Below are 16,866 nucleotides of genomic sequence, written 5' to 3'. Positions count from 1 at the left end.
CTGATGTTTGTACTATCAGGATTTCTTAAGAAAAAGACCCCACACACACACACACACACACACATATATATATATATATATAGAAAGAAGAGACAATGATAAGGGCATGTAATATTAATGCTGATAAGAACACTTTTGAGAAGAAGGCTCTCTCTCTCTCTTGGATCTATATTATTCCCCACTTTTCTATCAGATCCAAGGATTGTTCATACGATCTTGGATCTATCCGTCATACACCGTTGTCATGTGGAATATTCATCTTGTCCATTTATTATTGGGTGAATCATTCTCTTAATTTACATAAATGCTATTTATTGACATTTATTGCTTGATATCTCTCACTTAATATTCTTGTTGTAAGAGTATCTTACATTTATTATCATCAACCAAATATGGAATCTATCTCATCTATCGTGCCTCCTTGTGCTTAATATCTAGAGTTATTATCCTTAACTAGATTTAGCCCATTCATTATATAAATTTAATAGTTTAGCCGGAAATTATATTTTTTGGTCAAACAATTTGGCACCGTCTATGGAGATTTTCTAGCTAAGTATTTTAGTTTCTTCTAGATCTACAACCGGCACTGGTTGCTGACGTAAAACAAAAACACAAATTTTTCTCTCTGCTTGCATAGATCTAACATGGCAGGTAACAAAGAAGAAAGGACGATAATTATGAGTGACCTCCCAACCAACCTTATGGACATCATCAACGAGAGCTCAGAAGCAGTGGACGAGGACACAACGCCCAATGCCTCTCCTAGGCGAGGTGGATCGCCCCCTCCCCACTGCAGCATCACAAAATTCGTTGGCAAGACAGCCTCAACATCCGTGGGAGAGGAGGCACCACCAGTAGATAAGAAGCTCCTTGAGGCTTGGCTAACTGACACACTGACCAGCGTCCTCCATAAGCCTGTTCAGGACGCGGCTGCAGCAAATGCTACAACCTGTGCCGCACCAACAATGAACGAGCAACATGATCAACTCCCCCCCCCACCCCACCCGCAACGGCAGGTATCACTCATAATGTTGTTAATAATGCAAGTGACGATGCTCTCACAACCATTCTGAAAAGTATGGAGGAAATGGAAAATGAGAACAAGGCACTTCAGGACCAAATGAAATAGCACCAGGAAAGGGTCGATAAAATACCGGGTGCTCCCAAGTTATTACCGAAGAGAGATGACGATCCGTTCGTCGTGCAGCCGTACAGTGATAGCGCTGCCCCACATGCCATATCGAAGAATTTTAAAATACCGCCTTACCTGAAAATATATGATGGCACGACCTACCCAGAGGATCATGCGACCCATTATGTCACCGTCGTGAAAGGTAATGACCTTACCAAGGAACAAGTATCCTCCGTTCTGCTAAAGAAATTCAGCGAAACCCTCACGGGGGGGCGCACTAACCCGGTACTCGCAACTACTAGCCCGTTCCATCGAAACTATCGAGGAAATGGCCGATAAGTTTGTGACGGCCCATGCCGGAGCAAAGAAGGCCGAGACAAGAGTGGATGATATCTTTGCTATCAAACAGTCCCCGGGAGACGGACTTAGGGATTTCCTCGCCCGTTTCAACCGAGTAAGAATGTCTTTGCCTAATGTATCAGAAGGAATGGCGGTGGACGCTTTTCAAAATGGGCTGAACAGAAATGGCTCGAGAGCGGCAAGAAAATTATTAAGTCGTCTTATGAAATACCCTCTAACAACTTGGGACGAAATACGTAATGCATATTGTGCCAAAGTTCGAGCGGATGAAGACGACCTAAATGGGCTGACTCATCGACTGACCTCAGTACAAGCAGAATCCAGGAAAGATCAGAGAAGTGATATCAGAAGAGATCCGAGAACCTCACGGCCGAACAGAGAACGACATCTCCCATATGTCAGAACTACCGGTGTACCCTCACCTTGCCATGGAGAAGGCCCACCCCGATCAAGAACACGGACTCACCTGAATGAAAGAGGTATACCTCCTTTATCATCCGCTCAAAATTTTTACGTGTCACCTAACAGAGATCGTCTACGCCCTGGACAAGCTCGGATCAAAGGTAAAGTGGCCACAAAAGAGGAGGTCAGGCCCAAATACCAGAAAATCAGACGCCATCTACGAGTTCTATCGAGAGAGAGAACACAAAGCCGAAGATTGCATCGCCCTAATACAAGAGGTCGCAAATATGCTATGACAGGGGCACCTCAAAGAACTGCTGAGCGATCGGGGAAGAACTAACTTTGCTAGGGGGCGCGAACAATATCATGGGCCACCAAAGACACCCTCGCCAGCCCGCACCATCCACATGATCATCGGCGGTAGCGATGATGCTTCCATCAACAGCATGAAGTTCACCACGACCCACGAGCTCAAACGGTCAGTCACCCATGAACGGTATGATGAACTCGAAGAAAGTATCATCTTCAACAAGTCAGATACCAACGGTTTGGCATTCCCTCACTACGATGCTCTTGTTATTACTTTATGAATTTTAGATATCGACGTAAGACGAATTATGGTAGATGACGGGAGCGGCGCGTGTATTATCCATCCCCGAGTACACACACAGATGAAACTCGAGGACAAGATAGTACCACGCTGCATCACACTAACAGTCTTTAACAATGCAGTTGAACGAACATCTGGCGAGATCACACTCCCCATCTTGGTGGGAGGCGTCACTCTGGAGACCACATTCCACATCATGGATCAGGACACGACATACAACACCATAATAGGGCGACCGTGGATACACACCATGAGAGCTATACCCTCTAGCTTGTACCAAGTCATCAAATTCCCAACTCCATGGGGCATATTCAGCATACGCGGGGAACAACGCATATCCCAAGAATGCTACCGCATCGCCCTAGACTACACGATCATTGAACAAATAAAAGACATAGAGAAGGAAGCATAGCAATTAATGGGGTAGAGGTCGGTAGACGACGACATCAAAGAAGTCATCAAAGACCCTGATGTAGCTGAGGCCACAGGATCGACCATAAAGGACCTCTGCCCCATTCAGCTAGATATCAACGACCACAATAAGAAATCTTACATCGGCTGTAAACTCCAAGAACCGGATAAGTTTCGCAAATTTTTAATTGTTAACGCGGACCTGTTTTCTTTTAGCCATGCAGATATGCCATGTATCCCAAAAGAGATCGCCACACACATATTAAACGTCGACCCACTCTATCCCTCGGTAAGGCAAGTTCGACGTAGGTTTAGTTCCGTAATCAATGACGCAGTGAGCAAAGAAGTGGAGAAATTGTTAGAAAATGGATCTGTTTGAGAGTCAAAGTACACCCCAATGGGTCGCCAACGTGGTCATGGTAAAAACGAAAAACGACAAATGGTGGATGTGCATAGATTTCACCAACCTAAACAAAGCTTACCCCAAGGATTCGTTTCCACTACCTCATACCGACCAACTCATCGATGCGACATTCATACATGAGTTGCTGAGTTTCTTGGACGCCTACTCGGGCTACAACCAGATCCTTATGGAGGAAGATGACCAGGAAAAGACCATCTTCATCACCCACCAGGGGACGAATTGCCAAAGGCTGGTGACAAAAATGTTCAAAGAATAACTCGGAAAGACAATAGAAGGATACATCGACGACATGCTGGTCAAGTCCAAAAAGAAAGAAGATCACATCGACCGTTTAAGAGAAGCCTTTGGCATACTCAGACAATACAACATGAAGTTGAACCCCGAAAAATGTACATTCGATGTGGATTCAGGAAAAATCTTGGGTTTTCTAGTGTCGCAGCGGGGTATCGAGGTCAACCCCGACAAAATCAAGGCCATCGAGGGTAAACCAGAGTACTTGACCACCAAAAAACAAATCCAGAAGCTAACCGACCGTATCGCCGCCTTGTCAATGTTCATCTCGCGATCCTCCGATAGGTGCCATAAATTCTTTGGCGTACTAAAAAAGGATAACAACCTCCAATGGACCCCTGAATGAGTCCAAGCATTGAAGGAGTTGAAGGTCTACCTATCCTCGCCATAGTTACTTTCATAACTGGAACCAGGACGGCCTTTCCTCATCTATCTCGCCGTGTCCGAAGTAGATGTGAGTGCAGTCCTAGTCCAAGAAAATAAAGGTATGCAATCTCCCATCTATTACATTATCAAGACACTAATCGACGCCGAGACGAGTTACCCCTACCTTAAAAAAGCTGGCTTTGACCTTAGTCTTAGTTTCACGGAAGCTTAGACCTTATTTCTAATGCCATCCCATCTCGGTCATCACGATTTTCCCCTTAAGAAGCATTTTACACAAACCTGAACTTTCAGGAAGATTGGCCAAATGGGTCGTCGAACTAAACGAGCATGATATCACATATTGACCGCGAACGATGATAAAGTCTCAGGTCCTCGCCGACTTTAGTGTGCACATACTGCCCAAAGTCTAAAAGGAAGACCTCCATGCTTCTTCTCAAACACACGACATATGGGTCCTATATACCGACGGCGCATCTAGCGCGTCGGGGTCCAGGCTAGGACTCGTACTCGAAGTCCCAACAGGCGAAGTGATTCGCGAGTCCATAAGGTACCCGGACATGACTAACAACGAGGCCGAGTATGATACCGTAATTGCAGGACTAAGACTAGCACTCAAATACAGGGCAAAGTGGCTAAGGCAGCACTACGATTCTCAGATCGTGGTCAAAAAAGTCACAGGGACTTTCCAAATCAAGGAGCAGAGGTTACAAAAATACCAGACCGAAATCTGCAAACTACTACCCGAGTTCGACGAATGTCATCTCGACCAGATCCCCCGAGCATAGAATATCGAGGCAGACGACCTCACCAAATTAGCAGTAGCCACAAAAACATCACAACCAAAGATCAAAGTATGGTCCACCTCCTCAACTCGTCGGTCGACCAAATCGAGGTAAGAACCGTAAACCTAACTTGGGACTCGCGCAACCGTATTATTACATATTTGCAGGACGGCATACTCCCCAATGATAAAAAAGAGGATAAGAAGTTGCAGATGCAAGAAACCAGGTATAACATCGTTCACAACGAACTGTACAAAAGGACATATGGTGGCCCCTAGCGAAATACTTGGGCCCAAATCAGACGCGCCACGTCCTTGAAGAAGTGCACGAAGGACACTGCGGAGTTCACTCCGGCAATCGAGCGTTGGTCAGGTGCCTTATACGATCAGGATACTACTGGCCCACCATGAAAAAAGAAGTCGCAGATTTCATGAAACAATGTGAGCAATGCCAAAAGTACGCCCCGATGATCCACCAAGCAGGTGAACACCTACACTCAGTGACTTCCCCTTGGCCGTTCATCAAATGGGGAATGGATATCGTGGGCCCCCTCCCGGACGGACGAGGTAACGTACGATTTCTCTTGATTTTAACTGATTATTTCTCTAAATGAGTGGAAGCAGGAGCATTCGCCCAAATACTTGAACAGGGAGTAATCGCCTTCATATGGAAGAACATCATATGTCGTTTCGGTCTCCCCAAAGAAATTAGCTGCGACAATGGACCTCAATTTGCAGGAAAGAATATCGTTGAATTTTTTTTAAAATGGCACATTAAAAGAATACGGTCAATGCCTTACCACCCCGCAGGTAACGGGCAAGTGGAATCCTTCAACACGTCAATATTGAACATCATGAAAAAGAAACTCGAAGACACCAATGGACTGTGGCTGGAGGTATTACCAGAAGTACTCTGGGCCTACCGAACAACGCCAAAAATGAGCACCAAGGAAATGCCATACTCATTAGTCTATGGGACTGATGCAGTAATACCAGTCGAGGTCCGGGAGCCCAGTCTAAGATACTTTCATGAAAGCGGATCCCAGAACGATGATGGTAGAAGGCATGAACTCGACGAAGGAGAGGAATGAAGATATATGGCTTACGTAAGAATGGTCACCCAAAAGCAACATCGGGAACTCTACTATAACAAGAGGGCAAAGATCAGGCCACTAAAAGTCGGGGACTACGTGCTTAAAGCTAAAACACAAGCAAAGACCACAAGAAGGCAAACTAGGAACAAGTTGGGACGACTCCTACAAAATCACGGGAGCAACAAAAAAATGGTCATTCACGCTAGAAACAATGTAAGGAAAGCAACTACCAAACAACTCGAACATTACGCACCTCAGGTACTTCAACTTTTAAAAGGACGAAGTCCCCAAAGTCGCACTCTTTTTCCCTCACTCGAATTTTGTCCCAGTTGGGTTTTCTTGAGGAGGGGTTTAACAAGGCGATGACGGGGATACTTAGGTATTAAAGTGCGCACAAGATGAACAGCACCGGACGATCAGTTCATTGCTCAATCTCTCACTATCTTTCCATCTCGACCAATGAAGGGACTAGATAAACCTAGACTGGGACTGAACTACCAGTCAACGCCTGAAAAATATGTAAATCTCTCCAAGAATATGAATAAAGCATAAGTACATGAAAGTTTATCTCTTCTCTCCGGGAAAAGGTTACATTCAGCCTCGTTCGAATTAACACCTACTCGGACCACGGCCTCATTTAATTAATATAAGGTTACATTCGACCTCGTTCGAATAAACACCTATTCGGCCCATGGCCCCAATTAACATGAGATTACATTCGACCACATTCGAATTAACACCTACTAGGCCCACGGCCTTATTTAATTAATATAAGGTTACATTCGACCTCATTCGAATAAACACATGTTCGGCCCATGGCCCCAATTAACATAAGATTGCATTCGACCTCGTTCGAATTAACACCTACTCGGCCCACAACCTCATTTAATTAATATAAGGTTACATTAGACCTCATTCAAATAAATACCTAATCGTCCCACGGCCTCAATTAATATAAGGTTACATTCGATCTCGTTCGAATAAACACCTATTCGGCATACAGCCCCAATTAACATAAGGTTACATTCGACATCGTTCGAATAAATACCTATTCGGCCCATGACTTTAATTAATTAAAGGTTACATTCGACCTCGTTCGAATAAACAACCATTCAGCCCACTCAAACAAATTTGTTAATACAGAGCCAATCAAGCAACAAAATAAGAAAAGCGCAAAAATTCGAACAAAGAAAAGAAGTCAGGTACGAATAACAAAACTAACATTTCATACTTATAATAGTTTTTACAAAGGATGCATGCCTATAAAAAGTACACACGCACACAGATAAAATAATAAAAAGAGAACTAATCACCACCCGACTCATCAGCGCCACCCGCTTGATCGCCCAAACCGTCTTCACCCATCTCATCACCTTCGCCAACAGGATGTTCATCCTCATACCAGGCATCTTGTTCAATCTGATCCATGCTCTCAAATTCCTCATCATCGCCAGCTTCCGGTGTAGTGGGATCGTAGCCACAAGCAAACCGACCATTACGCGCCTTAACACGTGCATCCTCGAAGACGAATTCTTACACATCCCCCTCCCCCATCAGATCCATGCATATATCCATCTGAGCCTCGGTGTGAATCCACTCCTCGTATAAATCTCGAGGAACATCAAGAAAAGCATAAGCGCGGGAGGAGGACGGCTGAGCCAATACCTGGACCTTTTCGGCCTCAAGAGCGGCAACTCGATCGCTAAGGCCCGAAGCTTTTTTTTCTAACTCCCCTATTTGCTCATCAAGTCGCTCCTTTCTGAGCATATCCGTCTCCAAAGCGCAATCCCGCTCAGAACGGAGAATGCAAATAGCGACCTCTAAAGCCTTCATTTTTCTCGTAGCCGATAACTGGGCCGACTCTGCCTTCTCTAAATCCGCCACCTTCTCGGCGACCTCGCCACTCAAAGTGACTACTTGGAGCCGACACTCGTCAAGCTACGTGCGCAATGAGACTACTTGGGCTTGAAGGTTAGCACATTGGGGATCGACCCTACTGCTCACGTCGAGCTCCTCTTCTTTGTCCCTCAATGCCCCCTCGAGTTCACTCCTTTTTTCGATGACCCTCACAAACTCATCATTCTTCTCCTTTAGTTCGTCTCGGAGGGCCCGAAAAATGCTTCTCCCACCAAGCCACCTGCAAAGCTCGCGGTGCTTATCACTATATTCGCGATATTTTCACTCCATCTTATGGAAAATGGCCTTACGCCTCTCCTTTCGGCGGGCGCTCTCGATCTCCAAGATCACGGTTTGAAATAAAGACAAAGCGAGTAAGAACAAAACTAGATTCAACATAAAAATGAAGAAATATCACAGGCTTACCCTAAGAGCAAGGCCAGCTATGCTCCTCGACAAAGTAGCATCATTCAGTTTCTCAAGGGTGTTACCCTCAACAGGAACATAGGGGACCAAAATAAGGGACCACGTCCTCCGTATTAACTAGCAGATCCCGGTCCAAAGGGATCGCAATAGTCCGTGTGCTCCCCTCCAATCTCACCTCGCGTCGGGTGAGTCTTTCCCCTATCATCCTAACTTCCTCGGCGTACACATCGGATCCCATCTTATAACCTTCTTCGTCTACACTTTTCCCCTTTGTGTCAACCCGGGAAGAAGGATCCTCAGCTGGTAACGAGGTCGATGGCTTGTCCCCTCGTACGGCGTCAGGAACTCTCACCGACAGCCTCTCAACGTACATCCCTCGGCCTCCGACGACGGCGGGATCATGGGCGGCAACTCGGTGCCATCTCCAAGGTCAATGGTCGTCGTTTCTTGTACGACAAAATCCTCCATCACCGAACCCCCGCATGGGCAGCTCTTCTGACGATATCTACAGATCGCCTCTTGCGGAGAAGCGATTTATCGTCATTCGGCAATGATCCTTCCTCATCATCCTCATCTATTAGATGACACAAAGGGGAAGTCAAAAGCCCTGCTGCAATAGTCGATGACCGAGCAGGCCTCGTCGCCGTAGAAAGATTAGAAGCGGCCTTTCTCTTACGGAATGCCGGAGTGGGAGCCTTCTACCTTCTTGAAGGTCCTCAGGCTACAAAAGAAAAATTGAAGACTGTCACGTCATGCTCAAAATTGTAACGAGCAGGTGACTATGATATCAAAACGGCATGAACAAACTCACTGGTCGTTGAACGCTTAGGCCAGAATTTCTTGATAAAAGCCGACCATTCGCGAATCCCCACTATGTGAGGCAAACCTTGGCTGACCCGGCCATGAATATGTGCAATTAAAGGAGGGGAGAAGTCTCGGCTAAGTGAGGAAAAGACGGAATGTTAGATTACGATTAAAACGAGCAAAATATTTGCTTGGCAAGAGACACTTACGGGCATAGTTCCAAACCTCAGGGAATCCACTCGCTTTGGCCACCACGTCCTCAGTATTGACGAAGAAGTAGCTGACCTAGAATTGACGATTTGCTTTATCGTCCATCTTCACTACTAAACTTTTACTTCCTCTGTGACGAAGATGCAACATCGTCCCCCTATAGAAATTAGGTGCGAAGAGGTGCATCAGGTGGAGAAGAGAGATCCTGCGGCCAGCCAATTCCACATATTTCGTCAACATGCAGATGAGTTTGTAGATGTAAGGTTAAAGCTGGGCCGGGTAGACGTCGTAATAGCGGAAAAATTCCTCCACCAATGGGAGAAGAGGATAGGAGTAGACAACATAGAATAGATATGCGTAGAACGCGCAGTATCCGGGGTAATGTATCTGCACCACATCACGCCCCGCCGGGACCACATTGATGTGGGCTGGGATTTTGAACTTCGCCCTAAAATCAGCAAGAACGACCTCATTCATCACCGATTTAGAGGCCTTAGGGTCGTCCTCGGGTAATTTCGAAAAATAAGATCTAGGCTTTTCACTTCGAGGAATTATTTCCTCCATCGTAGGAAATCTATCATCTTCGAGGGCAGCAGAAACATCGTAGCCGTGAGGAGGCATATATACCGCCAAGGGGGTAGGATTAGACGCCATACTGGAACCAGAGGTTGCGTTAACCATAGTCTTGAAGAAGGATGTCTTAAGCACAAAAATGGGAAGCAACGGTCACTAGGGGAGTGAGCACGCAATAATGTAGCAGAATGAAGACTAGGATTCAATATGAAAAATGAAAGAAAGAAACGCAGGGGATTCAATATTAGATGAAAAAAAAACAAACACAAATGGCCTCAGATCCCTATTTATAAGAGTCCGAGCTCCAAAACCAAGAAATCAGACCATCATTACCCAGCGTAGATATCGAAACGGCAGAGGCGCAAGAAGCAACGCAAAGCATCGGAAAAACGCGTCATAATGACGCATGATGTCATTACGTTATTCTGAAATGACGCATCCCTAAAGTTTGCAACTTACGAAAAGTCATGCTGCCACCTCGCCTAAAGCACCACTACCCAACTTGCTCGCCCAATTTCTTCAAACAATGACAAACAGAGTCCGCTCACCAAGGCCATCCGACCTCGGCCTTAATAAGCGGAGGGACTAACTGAAAAAGCCAAAAATCTGCCTTTGGAATATTTAGCATAAAATGGCATTAAAGAACGTCAACGGTCGAGCTAACCCAAGGCATAGCAAGATTAATGGCCGAGGTGTCGACATGAGCCGTGGTCGAGATATCAATAGAGATCGCGGTCAAGATGTCAACAAGGGTTGAGGTCGAGATCGACTATTAGTGATAAGACTTGTAACGACTAATTTGTCATAATAGGGTATTAAAAGGGGAATATTCTAGTGAATATTCCTGATGTTTGTACTATTAGGGTTTCCTAAGAAAAATGCTTCATATATATAGAAAGAAGAGACAATGATAGGGGCATGTAATATTATTGCTCAAAAGAACACTTTTGAGAAGAAAACTCTCTCTCTGGCACAAACACAAAGATTACCTTTTTACAAAGATCCATGTTCATATTATTCCCCACTTTTCCATCAATCCGATCATGGATCTATCCGTCATACACCGTTGTCAGGTAGAATATTCGTCATGTCCATTCATTATTGGGTGAATCATTCTCTTTATTTACATAAATGTCATTTATTGACATTTATTGCTAGATATCTCTCACTTAATATTCTTATTGTAAGAGTATTTTATATTTATTGTCATCAATCATATATGGAATCTACTCATCTACCGTGTCTCTTTGTACTTAATATCTAGAGTTATTATGTTTAACTAGATTTAGCCCTTTATTATATAAATTTAATAGTTTAACTGAAAATTATATTTTTTTGGTCGAACACTTCAATTTAAAAACCAAATTATAGAATATACTAAAAGGCCGAAGAAGCAAAGAAGTAAATTTGCATGTATATATGTATGGTGTATAGATCAGATTGACCAATATTAATTTGATGGGTATCTGTCTTAATTCGACCTTTTATATCATTTGATTATTTTGTTCAATTTAGCTTTCTTGGGTGCACATCTCGACGGCAAAAGCTTTTTAGAGGCTATCCTTGCAAGAGATCTTGTATAATGACTACCTATCTAGTGTCATTTCTGCCCTTTCTTTACTTTACACGTGCCTAAATAGTCCTATATTTTGGTCTCATCCTTAGACTAGTAGCATTGGCCCAAGCTACGAGTCAACTTAAACTATTTGATTGATTCATGAAGATCTACTTAAAATTTATGAAAAATTGGCGTTATCACCAGGCTCAAGCAGTGCAACGCAACATTGCTTCGTCATTTTTTTTTCGTAAATATGTATATATCGATCATAAAAAAATAAAAATATTTAATATAAATATAAAAAATAATACCACTTATAATTTTTTATAATTTATTTACTTTTTAAAATATCGATATCGCTTATAAAATTTTTGAATATGTCACTGATTATCACCTCTACTTTAGAATGGGTCAGTATAAAGAACGGTTTTAGGGAACTTGTGATGAAACCTTTAGATTAATGAGTGGCATATGACTAGCATAATTTTGTCTGCTTCCATGGTAAAAAGAAGCTTTTTGTTGCTCAAGAATAGTACTTCCCTCTGTTTTATTTCATATACGACATGATTTGATGGTCGGGTATACTATTTAGGCATGGCTAAATAGTGCAATATTTTGGTTTATCCTGGGTCAATAGCTTTGATCCAACTTATTAATCAAACAAGCGGACCAAGGATTTGAAGGCGATCGCCGATCGGGGCACGTGAGTGAATTGCTTAATTAATACCTGATCTTACGGGTTCCAAGTAAATGTATAACTGTCTTTTTAATAATATACACTTATATATTTCGAATTTTTGCCGAAGTTAACGGGATCCGACAACCCCACCTCTCAGAGCATAGGTCCGCCTCTGCAGCTATGTGTGGAATTTCTCATATAAACTTTTTCTTTTTATAAAAATTAACCTTATGCCTTGGTGAAGAAGCCTCCACTAATTTCAAACTACCATCAATGGTTGTAGTGTCAGTTGGCATGCCTCAACTTTCAATCATAAATCTTGCTGTTCGAGCTCTGAAAATGAAAATTTCTTAGAGCAACTCCAACCTTGTCCCCAAAATGAGGATTTTTCCATTTTTAAACAAAAATGGGAAATTTCACTCCAACCCTCCCCCATTTGTGTCCCAAAATGGGGAGTGAATAGTATCTCCCCAAATTTGGGGACACACTATTCATCTCCCAATTTACTATTCCCCATTAAAATATTATTATTTTTATTATTTAATCTTTTAATTTATCTTTTTATATATACTTAATTATGTTTATATAATATATTTACCTAATTAATTTTTCATATTAACTTTGACGTATAATTTTAAAAAATTAATTATCGTGCATCTATTTTTTTTATGTAAAATTGGTAGTTAATTTTATTATGAGTTATAATTTTATGAAAAATATATAACCATCACAAAAAATGAAATGTGCAAATATAAAATATTTGATGTTGCTAAAATTGAAATACATTAAAATTGGAAATAAATTAAAATTGAAAATACATTAAAATTAGAAATACATTAAAATTGAAAATACATTAAAAAGAATATGTAGGTCGTAGTGGATCTCCAAAAATTATTCTTAAAGTTGTGGCTGATTATGACCTTTGGATATGGCATGCATATTTTGGTATGACTGGCACCAATAATGACATTAATATTTTAGAGTCATCACGTTTGTTTTCCAATCTTGCTGCAGGTACTGCTCCTCCCGCCCATTATGTTATTCAAGGACAAGAATATAATATGGGTTATTATTTAGCTAACGGTATATATGCAAAATGGTCAACCCTTGTGCAAACTATTCGTGAGCCGCGTTCGGCAAAGAAGAAATATTTTGCGATGAAACAAGAATCATGTCGAAAAGATGTTGAACGTGCATTCAAAATTTTTCAATAACGTTTTGTAATTGTTGCAGGACCGTCACGTTTTTTGGAAAAAAAAAGTGCTACATGATATAATGACTACATATATTATACTGCACAACATGATAATCGAGAATGAGCGTGATCTTAATGCACCAATTCAAGATGATTTGAAAGGTCCACCTCCAACAGTAAAAATGGTAGTAGATGAAAATCAACGATTTCAAGAATTTTTAGCTCGACATAGAAGAATTAAGGACAAAGATGCTCATTTTGCACTTCATAATGCATTAATAGATCATTTATGGGAGAACACTAGAGGTTGAAGTTGAACATTTATGTAGTATTTCGAATGAATTATATCGTTATGTAATATGTATTTAATTAATCTTGTATCGCAATGATTTCACTTTTATTTGAATTATTAGTTAATCTATAATAATTGCTTACAAATTATATTATTTAAAATTTTATGGAATTATTTTAATTGAAATTACAAATTAATGAAAATAAAAGATGGAATTTATTTAATAAAAATTAAAAAATAAATTAAAATAAAAGATAATAATATAATATTGAAGAGAGAAGAATATAAAAAAGAATTTTTCTTTTTGGGGAAAAAATGAGGGAATGGTTGGAGTAAGTTGTCCCCAAAATGGGGGTAAAGGTTGGAGATGCCCTTAGCAAGAAGAGTTTTACTTCCTTGATAAAAAGCTTAATTAGTTGAGTTTTTGATACTCGATGATTAAACTAAACAAAAGAAAAAGAAAAAAGAAAAACCTATATCAAACTAAAAGATATAGACTTGTAACTTAATATTTAATAAATCAATGGCCATATAGGGCTAAATCAGTAAATTTGACACTTAAGTAGGTAATAGCCTATTTGGCCAAGCTTCTAAAATTAACTTATTTTAAAAAGTATTTTTCTCAAAATTTCTTTTCAAAAAAGTACTTTTGACGAGAAACAGTTATTGTTTGACTAATTAATTTGTAATGTATTTTTGAACAACTATTAGTATTTGACCAACCTTTTAAAAAGTGCTTCTAAGTCTATTTTCCTTTGAAGTACTTTACCACAAAATACTTCTGAGAAGAAACTATTTTTTTTGCTTCTCAAAACTAATTTTGCTTCTACTTATAAATATTTTTCTTTCTTTCTAAAAATTTGACCAAACACTTTAACTTTGGAAAAAACACTTTCGCCTAACATACTATAAGATTGATTCTAGAAAATGCCACGGAATTATTTACCTCCTTCTTTAAAAGCTAGATGGGCCGTTGTGCTCTTGGGCTCCCAACAAGACCCTAATGACCAGTTCAAGGTTAGTCCATACTCTTTTTACCTTCTTTGGTTTTGGGGTCTTTACATAAATAGCCATCGGATTTATTATTTACTTTTCCTAACTGGTATATATAGATTATACCCCGGTTATACACAGTTATATATATATTATTTATGAAGTATACATATATTATACATTCGCAAACTATATATAGTTTAAGCGGTTGAGTGAAAGACTATTTAGGTTAATTCTTCTTCTTTTTTCTTTCAAGTGCAAAGACTTTTCGAAATCTTTGGAAAAATAATAACATTTTGTCAAATAAAAAAGATTTTTCCTTTTTATAAATAGTAAAGAGAATGCATGATTTTTATATTTATTAAAAGAAGAAATTGTATAATCTTTTTGACACTGTGCATATAGGAAATTTAGTGTAAACATTTTATTAATCTAGGCAAGACATGTTATTAGTTGTTTTCCAAAAATAAAATAGTTGGATTGGATTATGTTATTAAAAATTAAAACTTGATTTTAAGAACTGATTCCACGTTTGCAAAACTACTAGAACAAAGTTCAACTAGCTCAATGACCTAGACATAGCATCAATGGCTTCTGTCACTAAATTCATACAGATAAAATGAATTCATATAAAGTAAAATGTTGAATTCAATACAAAACTACAAGCCAAAGGCATTTGTTTTTTTCTTGGCTTAGTTTGACTATATAGAAAATCGATTTGATTGATTTCTAAGCAAAAATTCGAACCAAATCAAACCACAAACCTGCATCTTTACCCCCTCTCAACCTTTAAAGTCATCAACTGTTTGTACAACACATGAAATCTGTTTATATCAAGTGAAATATAGAATTGAAGATCAAATTACAAGGGAAGGACACATATATATCACATACACATATGTATAAGATCAAAATGCATAATATTAACAAGTGCTCTATAACACTTTACATTTACTGACTGACTGAATTAAAATTCTAAATTCTTCTCTGATCATTCTTTCTTCGCAAAGAGGCCACCGAACCCTCCAAAACCGCCATTGGAATTCTTCTCAGGAGGGACAGAAACTGATTTCCTGCTGCTGATAGTAGTGGTGCCAGTACTCTTACCTTCAACTTTTTTCAAGATTGGATCAGTTTCCAATAATTGGTCTTCTTTTGCTAATGCCCCAAGTACAAAGTCTAGAATTGACTTCTCTTCACTGCTTCCACTAGAGCTCTTTGCTGATGTAGCTTTAGTATATACTACTACTCTTCTTTGGGTAATTGGAATTGGAGGGGAAAACAAGTTCAAAGAAGCCATTGGTATTATTTCTTATTTTCTAACTCTTGGAATGAATAAAGGGTCAAGAAGAGAAACAATGTTAGTGTGTATGTAATATATCTTGGCTGGATTGAAATTTTGGTATATAAGTGAAGATTATGAGGAGAATTAAAAGAATGTGTTTTGTGGCACAAGTTCTCCACAAGTGGCTTATCCCTTCTTTTATCTTTATTTTTTAAAATTTTATAAAATATATTTTTAGGTAAGAAGCAGGACATCAGTGACGAAGCTACATGGTTTTAAGGTGACTCAATCAAATTCCCTCTTAGAAAATTTATATTATGAGAATATTAAAAAAATAAATCTCTCTATATAAAAATCGTTGAATTCACATAATATATTAGGAAAGTTTATAATGCAGCAGCAAACATGAAAAAAAAAAAAACGTTCCCTTCAATTATAAGTTCAAATCACATGTGTGACACAAAAACTCCCTAAGTTCGCACTAATTTTATTTTATTTTTTCTGTTTTTGACTTTTAATTTTCCTATGTATGTATGTTCTCCAAATTTCTAAGGTGGAAGAAGAAGAATTGGATGAGAGCTCGTCCAGGCATGTGTGATGGAGGATTTGACACGTGGCAAACATTGGACCACCTTATCATTAGCATAGCATGTTATTAGACTTTGTATTCTACTATAGGCTAATGATCACCAATGACCTTTTGCCAAATAATGACAGTTTGGTTTTGTGGACAATATACGGATGGGTATATATATTCTGGATGGACAATATATGGAGGTCCAACCCAACGCAGTGTTGGGCCATAATATGTAGAGTCTAAACATGTATGGCTTTCGTTATTGGAAAAATTACGCGACACATCAAATATTTATATTGTATTTACCATTCGTAGTTATACTTTCAACAAATTTACTATTTATAGCTATATTTGAATTTTATAACAAATTCATGAAATAAAAGATTAATTATAGGAACAGAAGTCACATAAGCAGTACTTGATTTTTTTTCCAGAATGGCCAACTGCCCTTATTCCCAAGATAGATGTTCCTGAATTTGCAAGCCA

At 39.9% G+C, this 16,866-nt stretch overlaps 1 protein-coding gene across 1 annotated transcript; it reads right to left on the bottom strand.

The window, feature by feature from the left end:
• Positions 1-15,509: 15,509 nt before the first annotated feature.
• On the bottom strand, positions 15,510-15,818 carry LOC107790965 (uncharacterized). The gene has a single exon (XM_016612936.2). The coding sequence runs from the start codon at positions 15,816-15,818 to the stop codon at positions 15,510-15,512; it is 309 nt and encodes a 102-aa protein (XP_016468422.1).
• Between the last annotated feature and the right edge of the window lie 1,048 nt (positions 15,819-16,866).

The sequence above is a fragment of the Nicotiana tabacum genome, chromosome 17 (genome assembly GCF_000715075.1).
Source record: "Nicotiana tabacum cultivar K326 chromosome 17, ASM71507v2, whole genome shotgun sequence".
Lineage (NCBI taxonomy): Eukaryota > Viridiplantae > Streptophyta > Magnoliopsida > Solanales > Solanaceae > Nicotiana > Nicotiana tabacum.
The sequence above is the reverse complement of the archived record's forward strand: the minus strand, read 5'-3'. Positions and strand labels throughout refer to the sequence as shown.